Source organism: Symphalangus syndactylus, chromosome 3, assembly GCF_028878055.3.
Source record: "Symphalangus syndactylus isolate Jambi chromosome 3, NHGRI_mSymSyn1-v2.1_pri, whole genome shotgun sequence".
Lineage (NCBI taxonomy): Eukaryota > Metazoa > Chordata > Mammalia > Primates > Hylobatidae > Symphalangus > Symphalangus syndactylus.
In genome coordinates this window covers 91,809,361-91,827,557 of record NC_072425.2, presented here as the reverse complement: position 1 = coordinate 91,827,557, position 18,197 = coordinate 91,809,361, and the positions used below count along the sequence as shown (strand labels likewise).

The 18,197-nt window shown below is 37.1% G+C and overlaps 1 protein-coding gene across 1 annotated transcript; it reads left to right on the top strand.

Annotated features, from left to right (window-relative positions):
• Positions 1-15,941: 15,941 nt before the first annotated feature.
• LOC129478544 (rRNA methyltransferase 3, mitochondrial) lies at positions 15,942-17,213 on the top strand. The gene is given in 4 exon segments (XM_055270080.1): positions 15,942-16,024; positions 16,165-16,496; positions 16,499-16,759; positions 16,762-17,213. Coding segments are annotated over 4 exon segments (1,128 nt in total).
• The last annotated feature ends 984 nt before the right edge of the window (positions 17,214-18,197 follow it).

Genomic DNA, 18,197 nt, shown 5'->3' with positions numbered 1-18,197 from the left:
ACCCCCATGGGAAACAAATTTATCAATAGAGTACATTGCCTACATGCAGTTCCTTCAGCCTAATAGACCAATCATTCCTAAAGTCACTTAGTTCAGCACCTTTTCTCCCAACCCTTTCATTGAGGTTGTTTCATACGTTTGCAATACATTTAAATTCTCTTGTCAAAGTCAGCATTCTTTCCTGAGATCTGCCTACCTCCTAAATGATTTGATTTTTAATTTGCATACATTTTCACTCTTTGTGCTGCAAAGTTCTGCAAGTTCTGACAAATGCATTATGTCAGGTCTCTACCATTATAGTATCATACAGAATAGTTTCATAGCCCTAAAACATAAAGGAAAAGAGAAGTATGTAACAAATTTCCTTTTACATGTTTATCTGTAGACCCAAACAACTGATCATTATATTGAATAAACTTCACTTGAATCATAGAGATATTTATATTGATAAATAGTATATAATCGATTTCTCTATAATATCTAATTACCTAATACTTGTTAAAGTCTTACCATATGCTAGTAGCTGTTCTAAGTGCTTCACAATAATCCTATAAGATAGAAACTGTTATTTCCATTTTACAAATGAGTAAACTGAGGCTTAGAGAGTTAAAATTTTTTGCTGAAGTTTACATAGCTAGTAGAAGAGCCAATATTTAAAGAAAAAATTATATATATACATTTATACATAACTGTGTATATGTATAAACTTATGTATATGTATGTATATATGTCATGTGAAGTTGTATGATACAGAATTGTGTGTATACTGTGTCAAGTATATTAATTAAGCTAACTTTAAGAACTAAAAATTTTCAACCATCTTTGTCCTTCATTTTTTATGTGAATCATAAATGCTGTGGTGGGTCCTTGAACTCCTGTTTTTTTGCCTTTAGCTAAAGGAGGAAATGAGAAAAGGAATCAGTACTCATAGATGAAGCTTAATACGTGCCTATATTTAAGGCTTACCTCAGCTAGTTTCATTTTTACATGGGTGAAATCAAAGGCTGTCATTATATTGCTTCCTGTTTTACTATTTTAACAACTAAGGTAAAATAATAAGATTATTCTAAGAATTGCTGTTGTTTTTAAATGATAATATGATAATTTGCACAGTTAATTTGGCATGCCTTCACCCTTGCATATATGGTGATCTTTTTGTTTTGAATGAAAATTTTAAATTGAAAACTATTTATAATAAATGTATATACAATTAAATGGAAGAGATGTTACACACATGCCGCATAATATTGGCTGTGGAATAAAAAGAATAGAAGCCTGGAAAGATTTGCACTGTGGCCTTGCCTTTGCTGTTTAATGAGATTAAACCTTAGGAATGAAAGATCACCATTTGTTGAGCTTCAGTTTGCTTTTCTGTAAAGTAATGAAATTAAAACATATAATTAGAGTAACACTAATATACTGTCTACATTAATATGGTGGGTTGTTATTGTAATCATTGGACAATGCGTTGTGGCTCAAGATCAAATGCTTCGTAAGGTTTCTTTTCGTGTTAAAACTGTTATACTTAATGAAAGTAAGTTGCAGTTCATTTTCTTATCACTTTCCTTCAACAAACATATGCATCATCACCTTTTTACAAAAACCTTGCTACCTAGCAGTGGCACAGACTGCTGTGAACTATTTTGCGTATGGTAATGAACTCCTTGAATTACCACCTTTCTATTTAAAATGAGACACCTCCTACCTTATAATGGCCATATGTGCAAATATCCATGAACAGAAAAATCAGCAAAAATGTCAAGAAAAGTCCTGGTGTATAAAAACAAATCAAATTATCAAATAAAAAGCATGTAAAATCAGGCTATTTATTCTTGAAAGCTATGGGATGTTCACCTAATCTGGATAGATAAGATTTGTATTCTGTCTTGTTCACTAAATCAGCAAAATGCTGAGGGCTTCACATTTTATTTTTAAAAATAGATGTCCTTTTCGAGTTTTCCTGTTGCTGGGGAAGTGTTCTTGCTGTTGCTAACAGAGAGCTAAATGTTCTGCTTTGAATGGGATGTGTTTGTTTTTATTGGTAGGAGTGGCAGAAGGATGAATGAAGGAATCCATGTTTTTTAACTGTGTGAGATGTCTGCCTTCTGGGTAGAGGCACCCTATTGGCTATTTACCAGATAATCTGTCTATACAATCATAGAATATGCTCATTTGTTTACATATTATTTTATTCATTAAATCTTAAATGGGCTAACTATTCAAATTTAGAGATCATAAGGTTATGGAATTCGTATCAGGAACATCAATTATCCCTCAACATCTAGTGGTTAGAAGGTACACAGAAGATACTTAAACCCTTTACATATTTGCCTAATGTAATTTAGCCTCAAAAAAGGGAAGACAAATAGATGAGATCTGGCTTTTTCTTTAAATCTTCTGATCATATAATTAAAATACAAGCCATTGTTTCTTAATCTTTATATATTACTCTTTGCTCTATTTACTACAGGAAACTGATGGGAAAAATATCACAGACAAAATATTACAAATTATTACTTTGGTATATACTGTGCTTAAAACTGCATGGAAAAACAGTAGTTATTCTGGCTATGCCAAGCTTAAAATAGGAATTACAGAATTACTTTTTAATGTAATTTTATTGCCCTAAAGTTAAGTTTTATATTATTATGATTTTAATTGTGTTGTAGTACTCTGTAAAAGATTGTTGATTTCTTAAACAAGAGTTTTTACTTTGTTTGAAGTTATGTCTGTTCTTCTGAGTAATTCACTGAACTTTATGGTTATGCCAGAAAATTTGGTAATGCTGAAATTCTACACTGTGAAAATATAATTGAGTTTCTAAATTTCATATTTGTCTTTAGGGGAAAGTTATTAATCTGTGAGTCATTGGTTAATGGGGAGGAGGGAATATTTCATAATATCTCTCTAAATTAATCTGTAGCATGAAGATGCTATGTGTTCACCTAATTATTTCATTTTCCTCATTGATACTGAAAGAGCTTACATGCTCTACCTGTTTGGGTAGGGTGGTCTAAGTAGCTTAAATCAAAGGAGTGTAGCAATCCTCCCATCTCTCCATCTTCCAAGATGACCTTGGATGCTACAGATTGAGATAATAGAAACTCAAACTGGAAGGAACCGCACAGGAGAACCCATCTACTAGATCAGGAAAAAAATACCTTTGGACTTTGCATGAGTGACAAATTCTTTTATTATTATGGGTGGCTGTTACAGCAGCTGGCAATATATGCCCTGAATTAAATGCCCTCTAACTGTACTTATTGAGAATAGAAAATTTCTAACCTAAGGAATGTTTGCCCTCTTTTTTCCCCCCACCCTTCAGAATGAGGGGACTGTTTTAATTAAGTGATATTACTTAAGTAGATCTCCAATTGATATACAATTCTCTAAGGATTATGGCCTTAATAAATCATGTCCTAGGTGTTATAGATTAGACTACACACACACACACACACACACAGAGAGATTAAGATTTCTGGGTGAAAAGGGTGACCTCAAAGCCCTGCTCTGGCCAGGCGCAGTGGCTCACACCTGTAATCCCAGCACTTTGGGAGGCCGAAGTGGGTGGATCACTTGAGGTCAGGAGTTCGAGACCAGCCTGACCAACATGATTAAACCCTGTCTCTACTAAAAAAATACAAAATTAGCTGGGTGTAGTGGCACACACCTGTAATCCCAGCTACTTGTGAGGCTGAGGCAGGAGAATTGCTTGAACCCGAGAGGCGGAGGTTACAGTGAGCCGAGGTCGCACCATTGCATTCCAGCCTGGACAACAAGAGCAAAACTCCGTCTCAAAAACAAAAGAAAACAAAACAAAACAAAAAACCCCTACTGCAACCAGGTTACTCAGAAAAGAAAACCAAGGAAGCAATGAATAGCAATAAGGATGAATAAGATAGTTATGGACCAGAAACAGGGAACAGTTACTCTGAAAATCCTGAGAACCTCTCCAGTGAGTTCCGATAGCTAATATAATCCAAGGATGTGGTCAAATTGGAAACTAAGGGAGTACACCTAGGTGTTTTGCTTAGGAATCTGCATCAAAGAATAACTTAAGTCACCTGAATTGGGGCAGATTTTGCCCTGGGGATGTTTGACAGGTGCTTCTCACCTCTGACAGTCACCCACACTGACAGTTCACTTGGGTGAACAAGGGAACTAATGCTTATTGAATGCCTCCTATATGCCAGAGGCACATTATGTGCCTTGTTACCTTTAAACCTCATGGGGTAAGTATTGCTGGCCCCATTTACACAAGGAAATGAAATTCAGATGGATAATTTGCCCAGGAGTTATCTGCCAATAACCGGCAAATCAGTCTGAGTCTAGACTTTTTTTTACTTGGAACTTACTCTTTTTTCTGTAAGCTCTCACAAGTTGAATCTCAGTTCTAGGAGTTAGTACACCTTTTGAATTCCTATAAAAACCTATCTCCTTTTCCAGAGCACTTTTTGCTTTTTTTTTTTTTTTTTTTGAGACGGAGCTTGCTCTGTCTCCCATGCTGGAGTACAGTGGCTTGATCTCGGCTCACTGCAAGCTCCACCTCCCGGGTTCACGCCATTTTCCTACCTCAGCCTCCCAAGTATCTGGGACTACAGGCGCCCGCCACCACGCCCAGCTAATTTTTTTTTTTGTATTTTTAGTAGAGACAGGGTTTCACCGTGTTAGCCAGGATGGTCTCGATCTCCTGACCTTGTGATCCACCCGCCTCGGCCTCCCAAAGTGCTGGGATTACAGGCATGAGCCACTGCGCCCGGCCCCATTTTTTGCTTTTTACAGTCTATTTCTCATAAAGAACTCTTTAAATAAACTATCATTTATCTAGTGATGATGAGTTTTTCTAGTTTACCTACTTTTTCCCCTCTCATGTAAGAGACAAGAGTGAGTCCGGTAGTTTTATCTGATTTCTCTTGTTAATTTGTGAAAATCTAACCGTAGATCTATTCTAATATTAACAAACTTTACCTCTCCTCTTTGTAAATTGCTAATCTGACACATTTATTTTTCTCATTGATTGACATGACATTATACATTTGGAAAATCCAAAATGGCAAATAATCTAAAACTTGTCAAATTACAAAGTAAAGCAATTCAAATTTTAGTGTTTGACACTGTATATTCACCTAAATATAGTTACTGAGTATGTTGTTTTAGATAAATCACAGGGATGTCATGGCTGAATCTTGATTTTACATGTCAGCTCTCTAAATTATTAATAATAACTTCAAATTATTGTTTCTTAATTTAAATTTTCTTCATAAGAATTGTGCAAAACATCTTTCATGATTTGCTGTTACTTGTTTGGACTGGCTCACAAAACAATTGTTAAATTTTTGGAATTTTGCTAAATGATTTTTAATAACAGCCATTATTAAAAAATAAAGTATATAAACTTACATTAAATAGATGATATATAGGGGCACATGTCATCAGGACCTCTTGAGGCTGTGTCACAGAAAAAAAAATAAATAAATAAAATAGGTGATATATAAAACGAAGGTAGTGAATATTCAAAAATCTTTACTTATTATTTTACCATTTTTTACTGTTATGTATGTTTTTGAGGTTATGTATGTCTTGTATGGTGAAAATACTATAGATTGGGGTATTAGTGCACATCTCTATGTTCAGTGATGTCCTGTCAGTAGCTTAAAACCAGCTACAGTGGCAGAATTTACACAACAGAAATAGCCAAATGACAAATTAAGGTTTGAATTATTGCTTTGCTGATTTTGTAGAGTTAAGACCAAGAGAAAACGTTAATAAGGAATAGTAGGCCAGACGTGATGGCCCACACCTGTAATCCCAGCACTTTGGGAGGCTGAGGCAGGAGGATTGCTTGAGGCCAGGAGTTTGAGACCAGCCTGGGCAACATAGTGAGATCCTGTTTCTACAAAAATAAAATAAAAAGTAGCCAGGCATGGTGGCACATGCCTGTAATCCCACCTACTTGATAGGCTGAGGCAGGAGGATAACCTGAGCCCAGGAGTTCAAGGTTGCAGTGAGCCATGATCATGCCACAGCACCCCAGCCCGGGCGACAAAGTGACACCCTTTCTCAAAACAAGAAAACACACACATAAAGGTGTCATGACTAGTTGTACATGATGTATAGCACAAACAAAGAACTATCCTTCAAGTATAGGCACAGCCTTTTTTTATTGTAGTTTGTTTTATCGCGATTTGCTGATATTGTGGTTTTTACAAATTGAATGTTTGTGGCAACCCTTCATCAAGCAAGTCTGTCAGCACCATTTTTCCAACAACATGTGCTCACTGGTAATTCTCACAATATTTCAAAGTTTTTCATTATTATTATATCTGTTATGATGGTCTGTGATCAGTGATTTTTGATGTCAACATTGTAATTTTGGAGGGGCAATGTGTACCACATCCATATAAGACTGCAAATTTAATCAATAATGTTGTGTTCTGATCGTTCCACTGACTGGTCTTTCTCAGTCTCTCTTCCTCTCTTCGGACCACTTTATCCCCTGAGACACAAGAATATTGAAATTAGACCAACTAATAACACTATAATGGCCCCTAAATATTCAAGTGAAAGGAAGACTCACACATCTCTCACTTTCAATCAAAAGCTAGAAATGATTAAGCTTAGTGAGGAATGCATGTCAAAAGCTGAGATAGGCTGAAATCTAGGCCTCTTGCACCAACAGTTGGCCCAGCTGTGGATACAAAGAAAAGGTCTTGAAGGAAATTGAAAGGGCTACTGCAGTGAACATATAAAAGATATGAAAGTGGAACTGCCATATTACTAATATGGAGAAAGTTTGAGTGGGCTGGATAGAACAACCCAGCCACAACATTCTCTTAAGTCAAAGCCTACTGCATAATAAGGCCTTAACTCTCTTCAGTTCTGTCAAGGCTGAAAGAAGTAAAGAAACTGCAGAAGAAAGGCTTGAAGCTAGCAGAGGTTGGTTCAGGAGGTTTAAAGAAAGAAGCTATCTCTATAACATGAAAGTACAAGGTGGAGCAACAAGGGCTGATGTAGAAGCTGCAGCAAGTTATCCAGAAGATCTAGCCAAGATCATTGATGAAAGTGGCTATATTAAACAATATATTTTCAATGTAGATGAAACAGCTTTCTATTGGAAGAAGATGTCATCCAGGATATTTACAGCTAGAGAAGAGAAGACAATGCCTGGCTTCAGAGCTTCAAAGGACATGCTGGCTCTCTTATTAGAGGCTAATGCAACTGGTGAGTTTAAGCTGAAGCCAATGCTCGTTTGTCATTCTGAAAATCCCAAGGCCCTTAAGAATTATGCTAAATCTACTCTGCCTGTGCTCTAGAAATGGAACAACAAATCCTGGGTAACAGCACATCTGTTTACAAAATAGTTTACTGAATATTTTAAGCCCACAGTGGAGACCTACTTCTCAGAAAAAGGGATTCCTTTGAAAATATTACTGCTTATTAACAATGGACCTGATCACTCAAGAGCTCTGATGGAGATGTACAGGAGAGTAATGTTGTTTTCATGCCTGCTAACCCAACATCTGTTCTGCAGCCCATGAATCAAGGAGTCATTTCAACTTTCAAGTCTTAGTATTTAAGAAATGCACTTCATAAGGCTGTAGCTGCCATAGATTAGTGATTTCTCTGATGGATCTGGGCAAAGTAAATTGAAAATTTTTGGAAGGGTTTCACTCTGCTAGGTGTCATTAAAAATATTTGTGATTCACAGGAGGCCAAAATATCAATATTTATGTAGGAGTTTGGAAGAACTTGATTCCAACCCTCTTAAATGACTTACAGAGGTTCAAGACTCCAGTGGAGGAAGTTATTTTAAATGTGGAAGACATAGCAAGAGAACTGGAATTAGAAATAGAGTCTGGAGATGTGACTGAATTGCTGTAATCTCATCATCAAATTTGAGTAGATGAGGAATGGCTTCTTATGGATGAGCAAAGAAATGGTTCTTGAGATGGAATGTACTCCTAGTGAAGATGCTGTGAACATTGTTGAAATCACAACAAAAGATTTAGAATATTACATAATATTATTATTAATATAATAATATATTATTAGTTGATAAAGCAGCAGCCGAGTTAGAGAGGATTCCAATTTTGAAAGATGTTCTACTGTGGGCCAAATAGTATCAAACAACATTGCATGCTGCACAGAAATCTTTCATGAAAAGAAGAGTCAATCAGTGCAGCAAACTTCATTGTTATCTTATTTTCAGAAATTGCTACAGCTACCCCAACCTTCAGCAACCTGCTAGCCTGATCAGTCAGCAGCCGTCAACCTTGAGGCAAGACCCTCCACCAGCAAAAAGATTACCACTGGCTGAAGGCTCAGATGATTGTTAGCAATTTTTAGCAGCAAAATACTTTTAAATTAAATTATGTATATTTTGTTACATATAATGTATATTTTGTTAGATAAAATGTATATTTTGTTAGATATAATGCTATTGCACGCTTAATAGATTACAGTTTTATATAAACATAACTTCTATATGTACTAGGAAGCCAAAAAATTTGTGTGACTTGCTTTATGGAGATATTTGCTGCATTGCTGTGGTCTGGAATTGAACCCACAATATCTCCAAGGTACGCCTGTATTCAAAAACTTAATTATCCAATTTAGTAAAGAATTTGCTCACATGAAGTTGTTCATTGACAAATGAGTGAAGTTCTGACATTTTACTTGCTAATGAAAAAGAAAATATCAGCCAACACTCATGTTTATGGAACACTTTTTATTAATTGCAACCATAATTTAGGGAGGATACAGGATTTCAGCAAAAGTCAGCAAAAGCATTAGAAGAGATTTAATTGGCTATATGAAAATCATAAACCTCATGAATATATCATTTTTAATAATTGTGTGCCATTTATTCTTTACGTTAGTAAAGTATATTTCAAAAATATATATGCATACGTATTTTCTTTCCTAGAGAGCAAATTTATCAGCGCAGCACTGACACTGTTTTACCCCCTTCACATTGCCTTAGTTTATCCATTAATTTCCAGCTTGTTTCCTTCTTTGACATTCTCACATTTGTTTGGCTGAAACTTGAAATAGTTGTCAGATAGAAGTTGAGAAAGGTAATTTCTCACCATTATCTCTGTGGTCTTAGATACTTGATACTGGAAGCTGTGGATATTGGTTATAGTGTTTAAGGTATTACATTCTCTTTCTTCTAGTTACAAACTTTCCCTCTCTTTCCTTCCTGCCCCAGAGGAAACTATGGGACTCAGACTTGATTAATTTGAGCAACAGTGATTAGTGGATTATCAAGTGTCCTAATCAGAGAGAGAATTTGTCTCTGGGTTTGATACATAGATGCTCAGGGGAACTTCTTCCTAGGGTGGCTAAGCCGGATCTTCTGGCAGGTTAAGTTCTCCACCATGTGAAGAAGATATTGCTACAGCAGGAGAAAATGAGATTACTGTGCCAAGAAAGGTAATTCCCACAGTAGTGAACAGCAGATAGAGTACATCCTGGTAATGCTGAGTCTCCAGACCCAGTTCTTGTGGGCATTATTTCCTACAGCCATTGAGTTATTGTACTATTTTCCCAGCTATATGGGCAATATATTGATATTTGCCTTAAGATAATATGAGTTGACTTTCTCTTATTTGCAACATTAGTGTCCTGACTCATACAAATCCTGGTATATTTAGTGGGCAGGCTTCACTGAGTTTGCAAACTTTCTGAAATTCTATGCAAGATTTGTGTGTTTCTGTTTAGGTGCATTTTTACCCCCTGGGAATAGGGTTCATGGCTTTCCTCAGATTTGAAAAAAGAACCATACGCCCACAAAAGCTGACTAAAGTTAATGTGAATCAAAATAAGCTAAATACATAGCTTTCTATGTCAGAATTTGTTCAGCATGTATCACACAAATCAAGTGGTGGTTACATTCACCTGAGCATGAATTTGGGTCTTTCTTTGGTGTTTTTGACCTAGATTTCAAAGCTTCCTAAGAGTTGTAAGTCCCAAAGGCACTTAATTTTCATTTGATTTCTTCCTTGTTACTTTCTTCACATAGTAACCTTTTTGTATATGTGTGATATTGTTAGCATATTTCTCAGGAGAGACTAAAATGGGAGGCACTTGTTATTCACTTGATTTATGAAATTCCAAGAAGGATGAACAGTGAATGAGAAGTATCTGTATTTTATCAAAACTTCAAAAAATGACTTTTATCTCTCTTTAGAAATAACTTTCAAGGAAATGACATCAGGCATTAAACTCAAATTTGGTAACTATTTCTCAGATGTTTTAAGATTACTTTTACAAAGACTTCTAGGTTAAGAGGACAATGAAATTAAGTTATAGAGTGGGAAGAACTTTTGTTGGGGGCAAATTAAAACTAGACTTATTGTGAATGAGAAAACAGTAAAATATAAGAAACCTATCTTTTTCTCTTGTGATGTTAGCTATCAAGTGGAAAATAATTGCATTTGGTAAAAGGCAAAATAAAGTGTTCCCAATACTATATATTTAATACCTTTACTTCAGAAACAACTAAAGCAATTTCAGAGGATGATTTTTGTCTAAGAAAGTAATTTATTGCTTGGATAAGCATGACACAGAAGGCTGTACAGGTTCTGCTCGCCTAACTGAAGCAGTATTTTGTCAGCCTCTGTAAGAGTTTTGATTGATTGTATCTATGGCACTAAAAAGAAATTATTTAAATCTTCTTCAAAATGTAATGCACACAATAAAGTAATACAGTGAGTTCTTTGAAAACAAATCTTAATTGAAAATTAAAATGCAGTATATTTTTCTTTATAAAAAATAAAAACACTTTCTCACTAGAGCCAATAGACAACATTATAAATATCCTGTCAAAGTTGAAGTAAATAAACAATGTTTAAGGCTTACGGAAGAATACAACTAGACTAAAATATCAGATTAATAGATAAGTCTAGTCATGAGAGTTTAAGAGCTAAAGCTATGAAATTAACTGGACTTTTTTTTCTTTTCTTTTCTTTTCTTTCTTTCTTTCTTTTTTTTTTTTGAGATGGAGTTTCGCTCTCGTTGACCAGGCTGGAGTGCAATGGCGCGATCTTAGCTCAATGCAACCTCCGCCTCCGGGATTCAAGCAATCCTCCTGCCTCAGCCTTCCAAGTAGCTGGGACCACAGGCATGTGACACCATGCCCAGCTAATTTTGTATTTTTAGTAGAGACGGGGTTTCACCATGTTGGTCAGGCTGGTCTCGAACTCCCTACCTCAGGTGATCCACCCGCTTCAGCCTCTCAAAGTGCTGGGATTACAGGCATGAGCCACTGCGCCCAGCCAACTGGACCATTTTAAGAAGAATTTTACTACATTTAAATTTGTGCACTTAGTTGAAATTTAGTGTTACTTCTCTAAATCATACAACCCATTAAGTTACTAGTTGAGAATGATTAATTAATACACAAAGAAATTCTATCCTTAGTTCTAAGGCTGCAGTAGTTTATACCTATTTACTGGGTAGTTTAGCTAGTCTGACCTTTAAGGCTAGCTCATATTCTTGGAATCTATATATTCACAAATACCTCTTACGCTATTGGCAATAATATTAAGTCAAACATATGCACAGATAAGTTGATATATAAGCATGACACAGAAAGCTATTAAGTCCTTGTTCACTGAACTGAAACAATATTTTGCCATCCTTTACATGAGTGTGTGCATGTGTGTGTACGTGTGTGTGGATGTGTCTAAAAGAAAGGTTTGGGTACAAGATTAATGAATTGGCCCCTGAATGTTTCTGATGACAGAACTCAGATTTTCATGAGAATTCATTACAACGGAACTGCATATTAACATGGCTTTAGGTGTTGTGTTCAGCGCCAAGAAGAAAAAGTTAGATGCAGAGAAATCTGGTTTGAGACAAGAAATATGTGACTTATAATTCTTTATTATCTACTTATTGAAATTCTTTATTACTTCCATAAGATACCTTACCCTGATGTCGAAAGTAGTAACTGATCCCAAACTAAACCGTGCTGTTAAACAGTTTGGCACCTATTTAAAGTTGTTATTTTATTTGACATGCAGATGGAGTTTTAAAACACAAAATAAATAACCAACAGATCCATGTGGCAACTCCTCACACAAAAGACTTTATGGATACTAAGGAGTATATAAAACACCACACTCTCACCCATGGATAATACTAATACTGAGTTAGAAGGTTTTCACCCTTATACTGCCAGAAAGGAAATTGCAAACAGATGATATACAAAGTTCATTGATATGCTTAATACACTTACTCCATGAAGTGTAGAAAAACTGCCAAAAAAGAAATTATGAACAGCATTCCAAACGCTTAGGAAGTTAATGTTATATTTTAGAAAAGTAATGACCGAAAACCATTTTCTACTTCATACATGCTACTTAGATATCTGCACAAGCTTTCCCCTCACATATAAAAAGCTGAAAATAAATGGAAAACACCAATAAAGCTGGCCACTAATATTGCCACTTTCAGAAGAAGGACAATAATGTGTCATTTTTCATAGCTGACAGGATTTCTGCCAGAGGCCTGGTAGATTGTCCTCTACTGGGTTACTTTTTCTACCTATTTCTCAATTGCAAGCTTATGTTCCTGCAAAATACTAACCTAGCCAAATAAATAACCGTTGTTTCTGAAAAGAGCATTTGCCCTGTGTCCCTTCTTCTATTCTATTTTAATAAATCAGGGTCAGTACATGACAAAAAAATATCTGAAATCTTCTCTACTAGTCTCTTTGGAAATACAGCATCCAAAATTAATCCTAAGCATCCACTTTTGTGCTTTCTCCCCTCATACCTTATGATGACTCCTCTACCTTTTCTGATTCACAGGTAACTCCTAAACTAAAGGTACATCAGACCCAACAGGCAGAAAAAGAGCCTGCAACGCAAGAGAATGAGACCCAAATGCTGCACCAGTTCAAGCTGAAGTACAAAGGAGGCCAAAAGTTTACCCTACTGTGTTCGATTTTTAAAATTCTATAGCCCATTTTAGGTTAAAAATCCTATCTCCTCTTTTTTTAAAATGTCTAACCCCATCCCAAACATGAGAACCATTTTTTCTACCCTCTTCCAAATGTGAAACCTGCTGAGAAATTAAAAAGAACAGAAGTCAATAGGCACTGAGGAAAAACATGGGTCTCAGAGATGGTTTGTGGTAGGCACAAAACATTTAAAGTATTAAGTATAAGCCCTTTAACAAAAGTAAGAGAATTCTTTTACTTTCAGAATTTTTATTTACATAACTTTGTTTAACAGGCAACTGACTGAATTTTGATTATAAAATAATTATGAAAACCCCAAAATGAATGTGACTGTTTGCCATAATTGATGCAGTTACAGTTTGAAAATAACACATGAGGCAAGGAGGGGACACAGCAGAAAATTTAGAATAATAGTATTTTAGGCAGTAACTGTTGATGAATGCCAATTTTGAATTATTTTAAAAACCAGAGACTAATAAATAGTTTTATAGGACACAGTTTTATAAAACTTAAAAGTAAATTTTTTTGTGAACTCTCTAGAGAATAACTTTTGGCAAATACACTAGTGATGAAACACTTTCTATTCTGTAATAATTATATTGCATGCAATCATTGCTTTGTAGGTCTTTCCTCTACTACACCGAGCTTAGTAAAGAACTTATCTTTGTATCTGCAGGTCCTATATAAAACGTAATTCAATAAATGTTTGCACACTTAATTAATTTACTTATTCTTACCTTATATTGTTATGGAATACATTCTGGAGAGTTTACATTAGAATCAGTTCTGAAGCTTTTTATAAAGCAAATGCTCAGGCCTCACTCTGCACATAGGGCTAGATATGTTTGAAAAGCTGTACAAATTGATGTACATGCTATGACATGATGGATATATAGAGACATGATGGAAACATTCCTGCCAAAGTCAGGAACAAGGTAAGGATATCTATCAACTCCACTACTACTAAACTTAGACCAAAGTTACTAGCTGGTGAAATCATATAAGGGAAAATAAGCAGCATTGTAAGAATTTGAAAAGAAAGAACCCAGTGCAGTAGTGCGTACCTGGCAACTGAACTCCTAGCTACTTGGGAGGCTGAGGTGGGAGGAGGGCTTGAGTCCAGGAGTTTGAGGCCAGCCTGGAAAATGCAGGGAGATCCCATTTCTTAAAAAAAAATAAAAATAAAAATAAATAAATAAATTAGAAAACAAAGAGTAAAACTGTATGTAATGACATATGATACATTGGTGTACTGAGAACACAGAAGATAATGCTAAGACTAACACAAGTAAGAAAAAACATTTAATAAGGTAGCAGATATTAAAAATATATAATTAAAGAAACAAATGTTTAAAATAAGGACAGAAAGAAATATTTAGAAATAAATCCACAAAAACTGTGCAAAACCCATGTAAGAAAAACCTTAAAATATTCAAATTCAGAAAGTAGGCCTGAAGTAATGGAAAGACATCCCTTCTCTTTGGGAAAGAAAACTCAATATTATAAAGATGTAAATTCCCTTCAATTTAATATATAAATTAAATGTGATCCCAATAAAGATACTCTGAAGTTGTTGTTGTCATTTGACGAAGATAGATTAATGCTAAGATTCATGTGGAAAAATAAACATGCAAGAATATGAAGGGAAACTCCAAATAAAGAAAAGCTAGGCCAGGCGCAGTGGCTCACGACTATAATCCTAGCACTTTGGGAGGCCAAGGCGGGCAGATTGCCTGAGCTCAGGGATTCGAGACCAGCCTGGGCAACACGGTGAAACCCCATCTCTACTAAAATACAAAAACTTAGCCCACCATGGTGGCATGCACCTGTAGTCCCAGCTACTCGGGAGGCTGAGTCAAGAGAATTGCTTGAACCCAGGAGGTGGAGGTTGCAGTGAGCCAAGATCATGCCACTGTGCTCCAGCCTGGGTGACAGAATGAGACTCCGTCTCCAAAAAAAAAAAAAAGAAGAAGAAGAAAAATAAAGCTGGCCGGGCGCAGTGGCTCACGCCTGTAATCCCAGCACTCTGGGAGGCTGAGGTGGGTGGATCACCTGAGGTCAGGAGTTCGAGACCAGCCTGGTCAACATGGCAAAACCCCGTCTCTACTAAAAAATATAAAAATTAGCTGGGAATGGTGGCACACTCCTGTAGTCCCAGCTACTCAGGAGGCTGAGGCTGGATAATCTCTTGAACCCAGGAGGTGGAGGTTGCAGTGAGCCAAGATCGTGCCATTGCACTCCAGCCTGGGTGACAGAACAAGATTCAGTCTCAAAAAAAAAAAAAAAAAAAAAAAGCCAATGAGTGGGAAGTAGACTTACATGACATAAAGCATACTTTAAAGCCTCTATAATTAAAAAAGTAGAGTGTAGATGCAGGAATAGAGAGACCAATAAAACAGAATACCAGGTCCAGAAATAAGATCCAAGCACATAAGAAGTTTAGTAAATGATAGATGTGGAAGTTTGTATCACTGGCGGGAAATGATAGTCTTTAACAAAAATTGTATTCAAATATTAGAATTTTGGAGCTAGGTGCAGTGGCTCATGCCCCAGCACTTTGGGAGGCTCAGACAGGAGGATCACTTGAGGCCATGAGTTCAAGACCAGTCTGGGAAAAATAGTGAGACCTTCTATACAAAACATTAAAAAAATTAGCCGGACCCGGTGGCATGTGCCTGTGGTCCCAGCTACTGGAGACGATGAGGTGAGAGGATCACTTGGACCTTCGGAAGTTGAGACTACAGTGAATGGTGATTACGCCACTGTACTCTATCCAGCCTGGGCATCAGAGCAACACTCGTCTCAGACAAAAAAAAAAAAAAAAAAAAAAAAAAGAACTTTGGAAAAAGACAAAATTAGATCCATACTTCATCTATTCAAAAGACAATTCTCCAAACACACCAGGTATCCAAATGTAAAATATTAAATCATATAATTACTAGAAGAGAACATGAATGAGTTCATTTAAGACATGAATGTCAGTGCTGCTACACACATGATCCCGTACCAGACACTGTATATAGGTGATCTCAATGAAAAGTTGATCAAAACTCAGTGAGGAAGATACATTGTCATCATACCCACTCTGTTGATGGAGAAACCTGATGCAGATAAGCTATGATATAGAAGGCCACATATTTCCCTGGGTGGTCTCTCTCACCCTGATCATGTAAATTAACAGCTTATATTCATAGGGATATTCAGAGTCTAAAGAAGATTTTAAGAAACAAGGTATCATACCCATTACAGGCAGCCTTGCAACCTTCTTCAAATTCCTCATGCTGCAGAACCTGCAGTGTAATGACACTAGTTAAGTCCAGGCCTTTTCGGGAAAAGCAAGGGAAGATACTGCTGAAAGGTCGCAGGCTCGTTGCAGATGATCTCAAGGCTGGAGCTGTGCCGAAAGTTTTCTTCTCTAGCCGTCTATAATACATAAAGAAGCTGCTCATCTATAAGCTGAAGGGTGTTAGCCTCATTAAGATGAAATTTGAGGACATCAAGGATTGGCCCAACCTAGTAATGCCACAAGAATAATGGGGATTTTTGCCAAACCTGACCATGTTAACATGACATATCCAAAGACTCAGCTTTAGCACTCACTGCCTTTATTATTGATTTGTGACAATCTCTGTGACCCTGGGAACCTGGGGACAATTCTGAGATCTCCAGCTGGGGCAGGCTGCAGCAAAGTGTTACTCACATTGAAAGGCTGTGTGAATGCCTGGGAGCCCAAAGTGCTACAGGCGGGTATGGGTGCACATTTCCAGGTGCCCATTATCAATAATCTGAAAACAAAACAGTGCCAAATTACCTGCCCCCTGACACCCAGGTCTGTGTGGCTGACAACTGAAGCCTTTATGCTCAGGCTCAGATGTCTAATAAAGCCAATGACTATGGCTGGGTGTATGATTGGTGATTCCTGAAGTTTCACAAGTATGAAGAAAAGGAAGGTCTAGAAACTGGAGCCGGTAAAGGTTTGCTGCCTGTTATTGAGGTTCAGAGTTATGACTTGGACTGGACAGAGGCACCAACAGCTGTAGTGGTTGGCGGTGAGACCTACGGCATGAGCCTGGAGTCTCTGTAGTTGGCCGAGAGCCCTGCGGGCAAGAGGCTGCTGATTCCTGTTGCACCTGGAGTGGTCAGCCTCAACTCGGCCATGGCTGCACGCATCCTGCTTTTTGAAGGGAAATGACAACTGCAGGTGAGGGCGGAACACTTGAGCAGGGACAGGACTTACCACTGAGAGGGGACAGAGAAGTTAGTTCTGCTGAGGACATCTCCAACTCCCCCTATCCTGGCACATCGTTAGGAGGCTGGCAGAGTCGGAAACTGTGGCTTCTCAGTTGGTGACTGTGGCCTCCATGTTCAGGAGGCAAGAGGTAAGCATGATACCATCGTATGGTTATAGGAAGAATCAGAATTTCCATAAATTTCTGCTATTCCTCAGAAATAACAGGTCAAAACCCTTCCTGAGAACCCCCATCTATTCACTGATTTTGAGGTTATATCTTATTTTTTTCCTTGGTGACAATACAAATAGGGGATCCACATGGCTCTGTATGTGTGTTTTTAAAAATTATCCACTGAGAAGCATTTCGTGCCCAGAAAGCTCCTGAAAGCATCATCTTGGGCAGGGAGGAATTTGCTACACCAGCTGGTGGGTGTTTTGCAATCATCGAGCACTGGTTATAGGTCATGGCCAAGTCACTCACATGTGATCATTGGTCAATGGTAAATAAAATAAACTATAAAGTGTAGAACCAGCAGATTACATTGAAAAGTTTTATTTGTGTGATCAAAAAATAAATAAAATAAAACAGGAATGTAGGGAAATACTTTCTAACTATGACTCAAAATCTAGAAGCATTAAGAGAATATATTTTACTTTGCAGCTCTTATGGCCAAAGGGATTTTTATCCAGTGGAAGGCTGAGCCTTCACCAGAGCAAGAAAAATCAGCCAGAGGCAACTGGAATGAATCTTGCAGCTATAGGACCAGTACCCAGACCATCTGTGAGATTTGGGCAAAACTGTGCTCATCAAGTGCAGCCTACCTCTACCCTAACAGTGTTGCCCACTTCATTCACCTGGGATTTTCTTCCCTACTAGTACTCCACCAAAATTAGAGCCTCTAGTCTGTTTTTCCAATACCCAGAGGCCCTGCATATAATTTACTACCATTTTCCCACCAAAGGCCACATCCTATTCCAGAATTCCCCATGCTATTA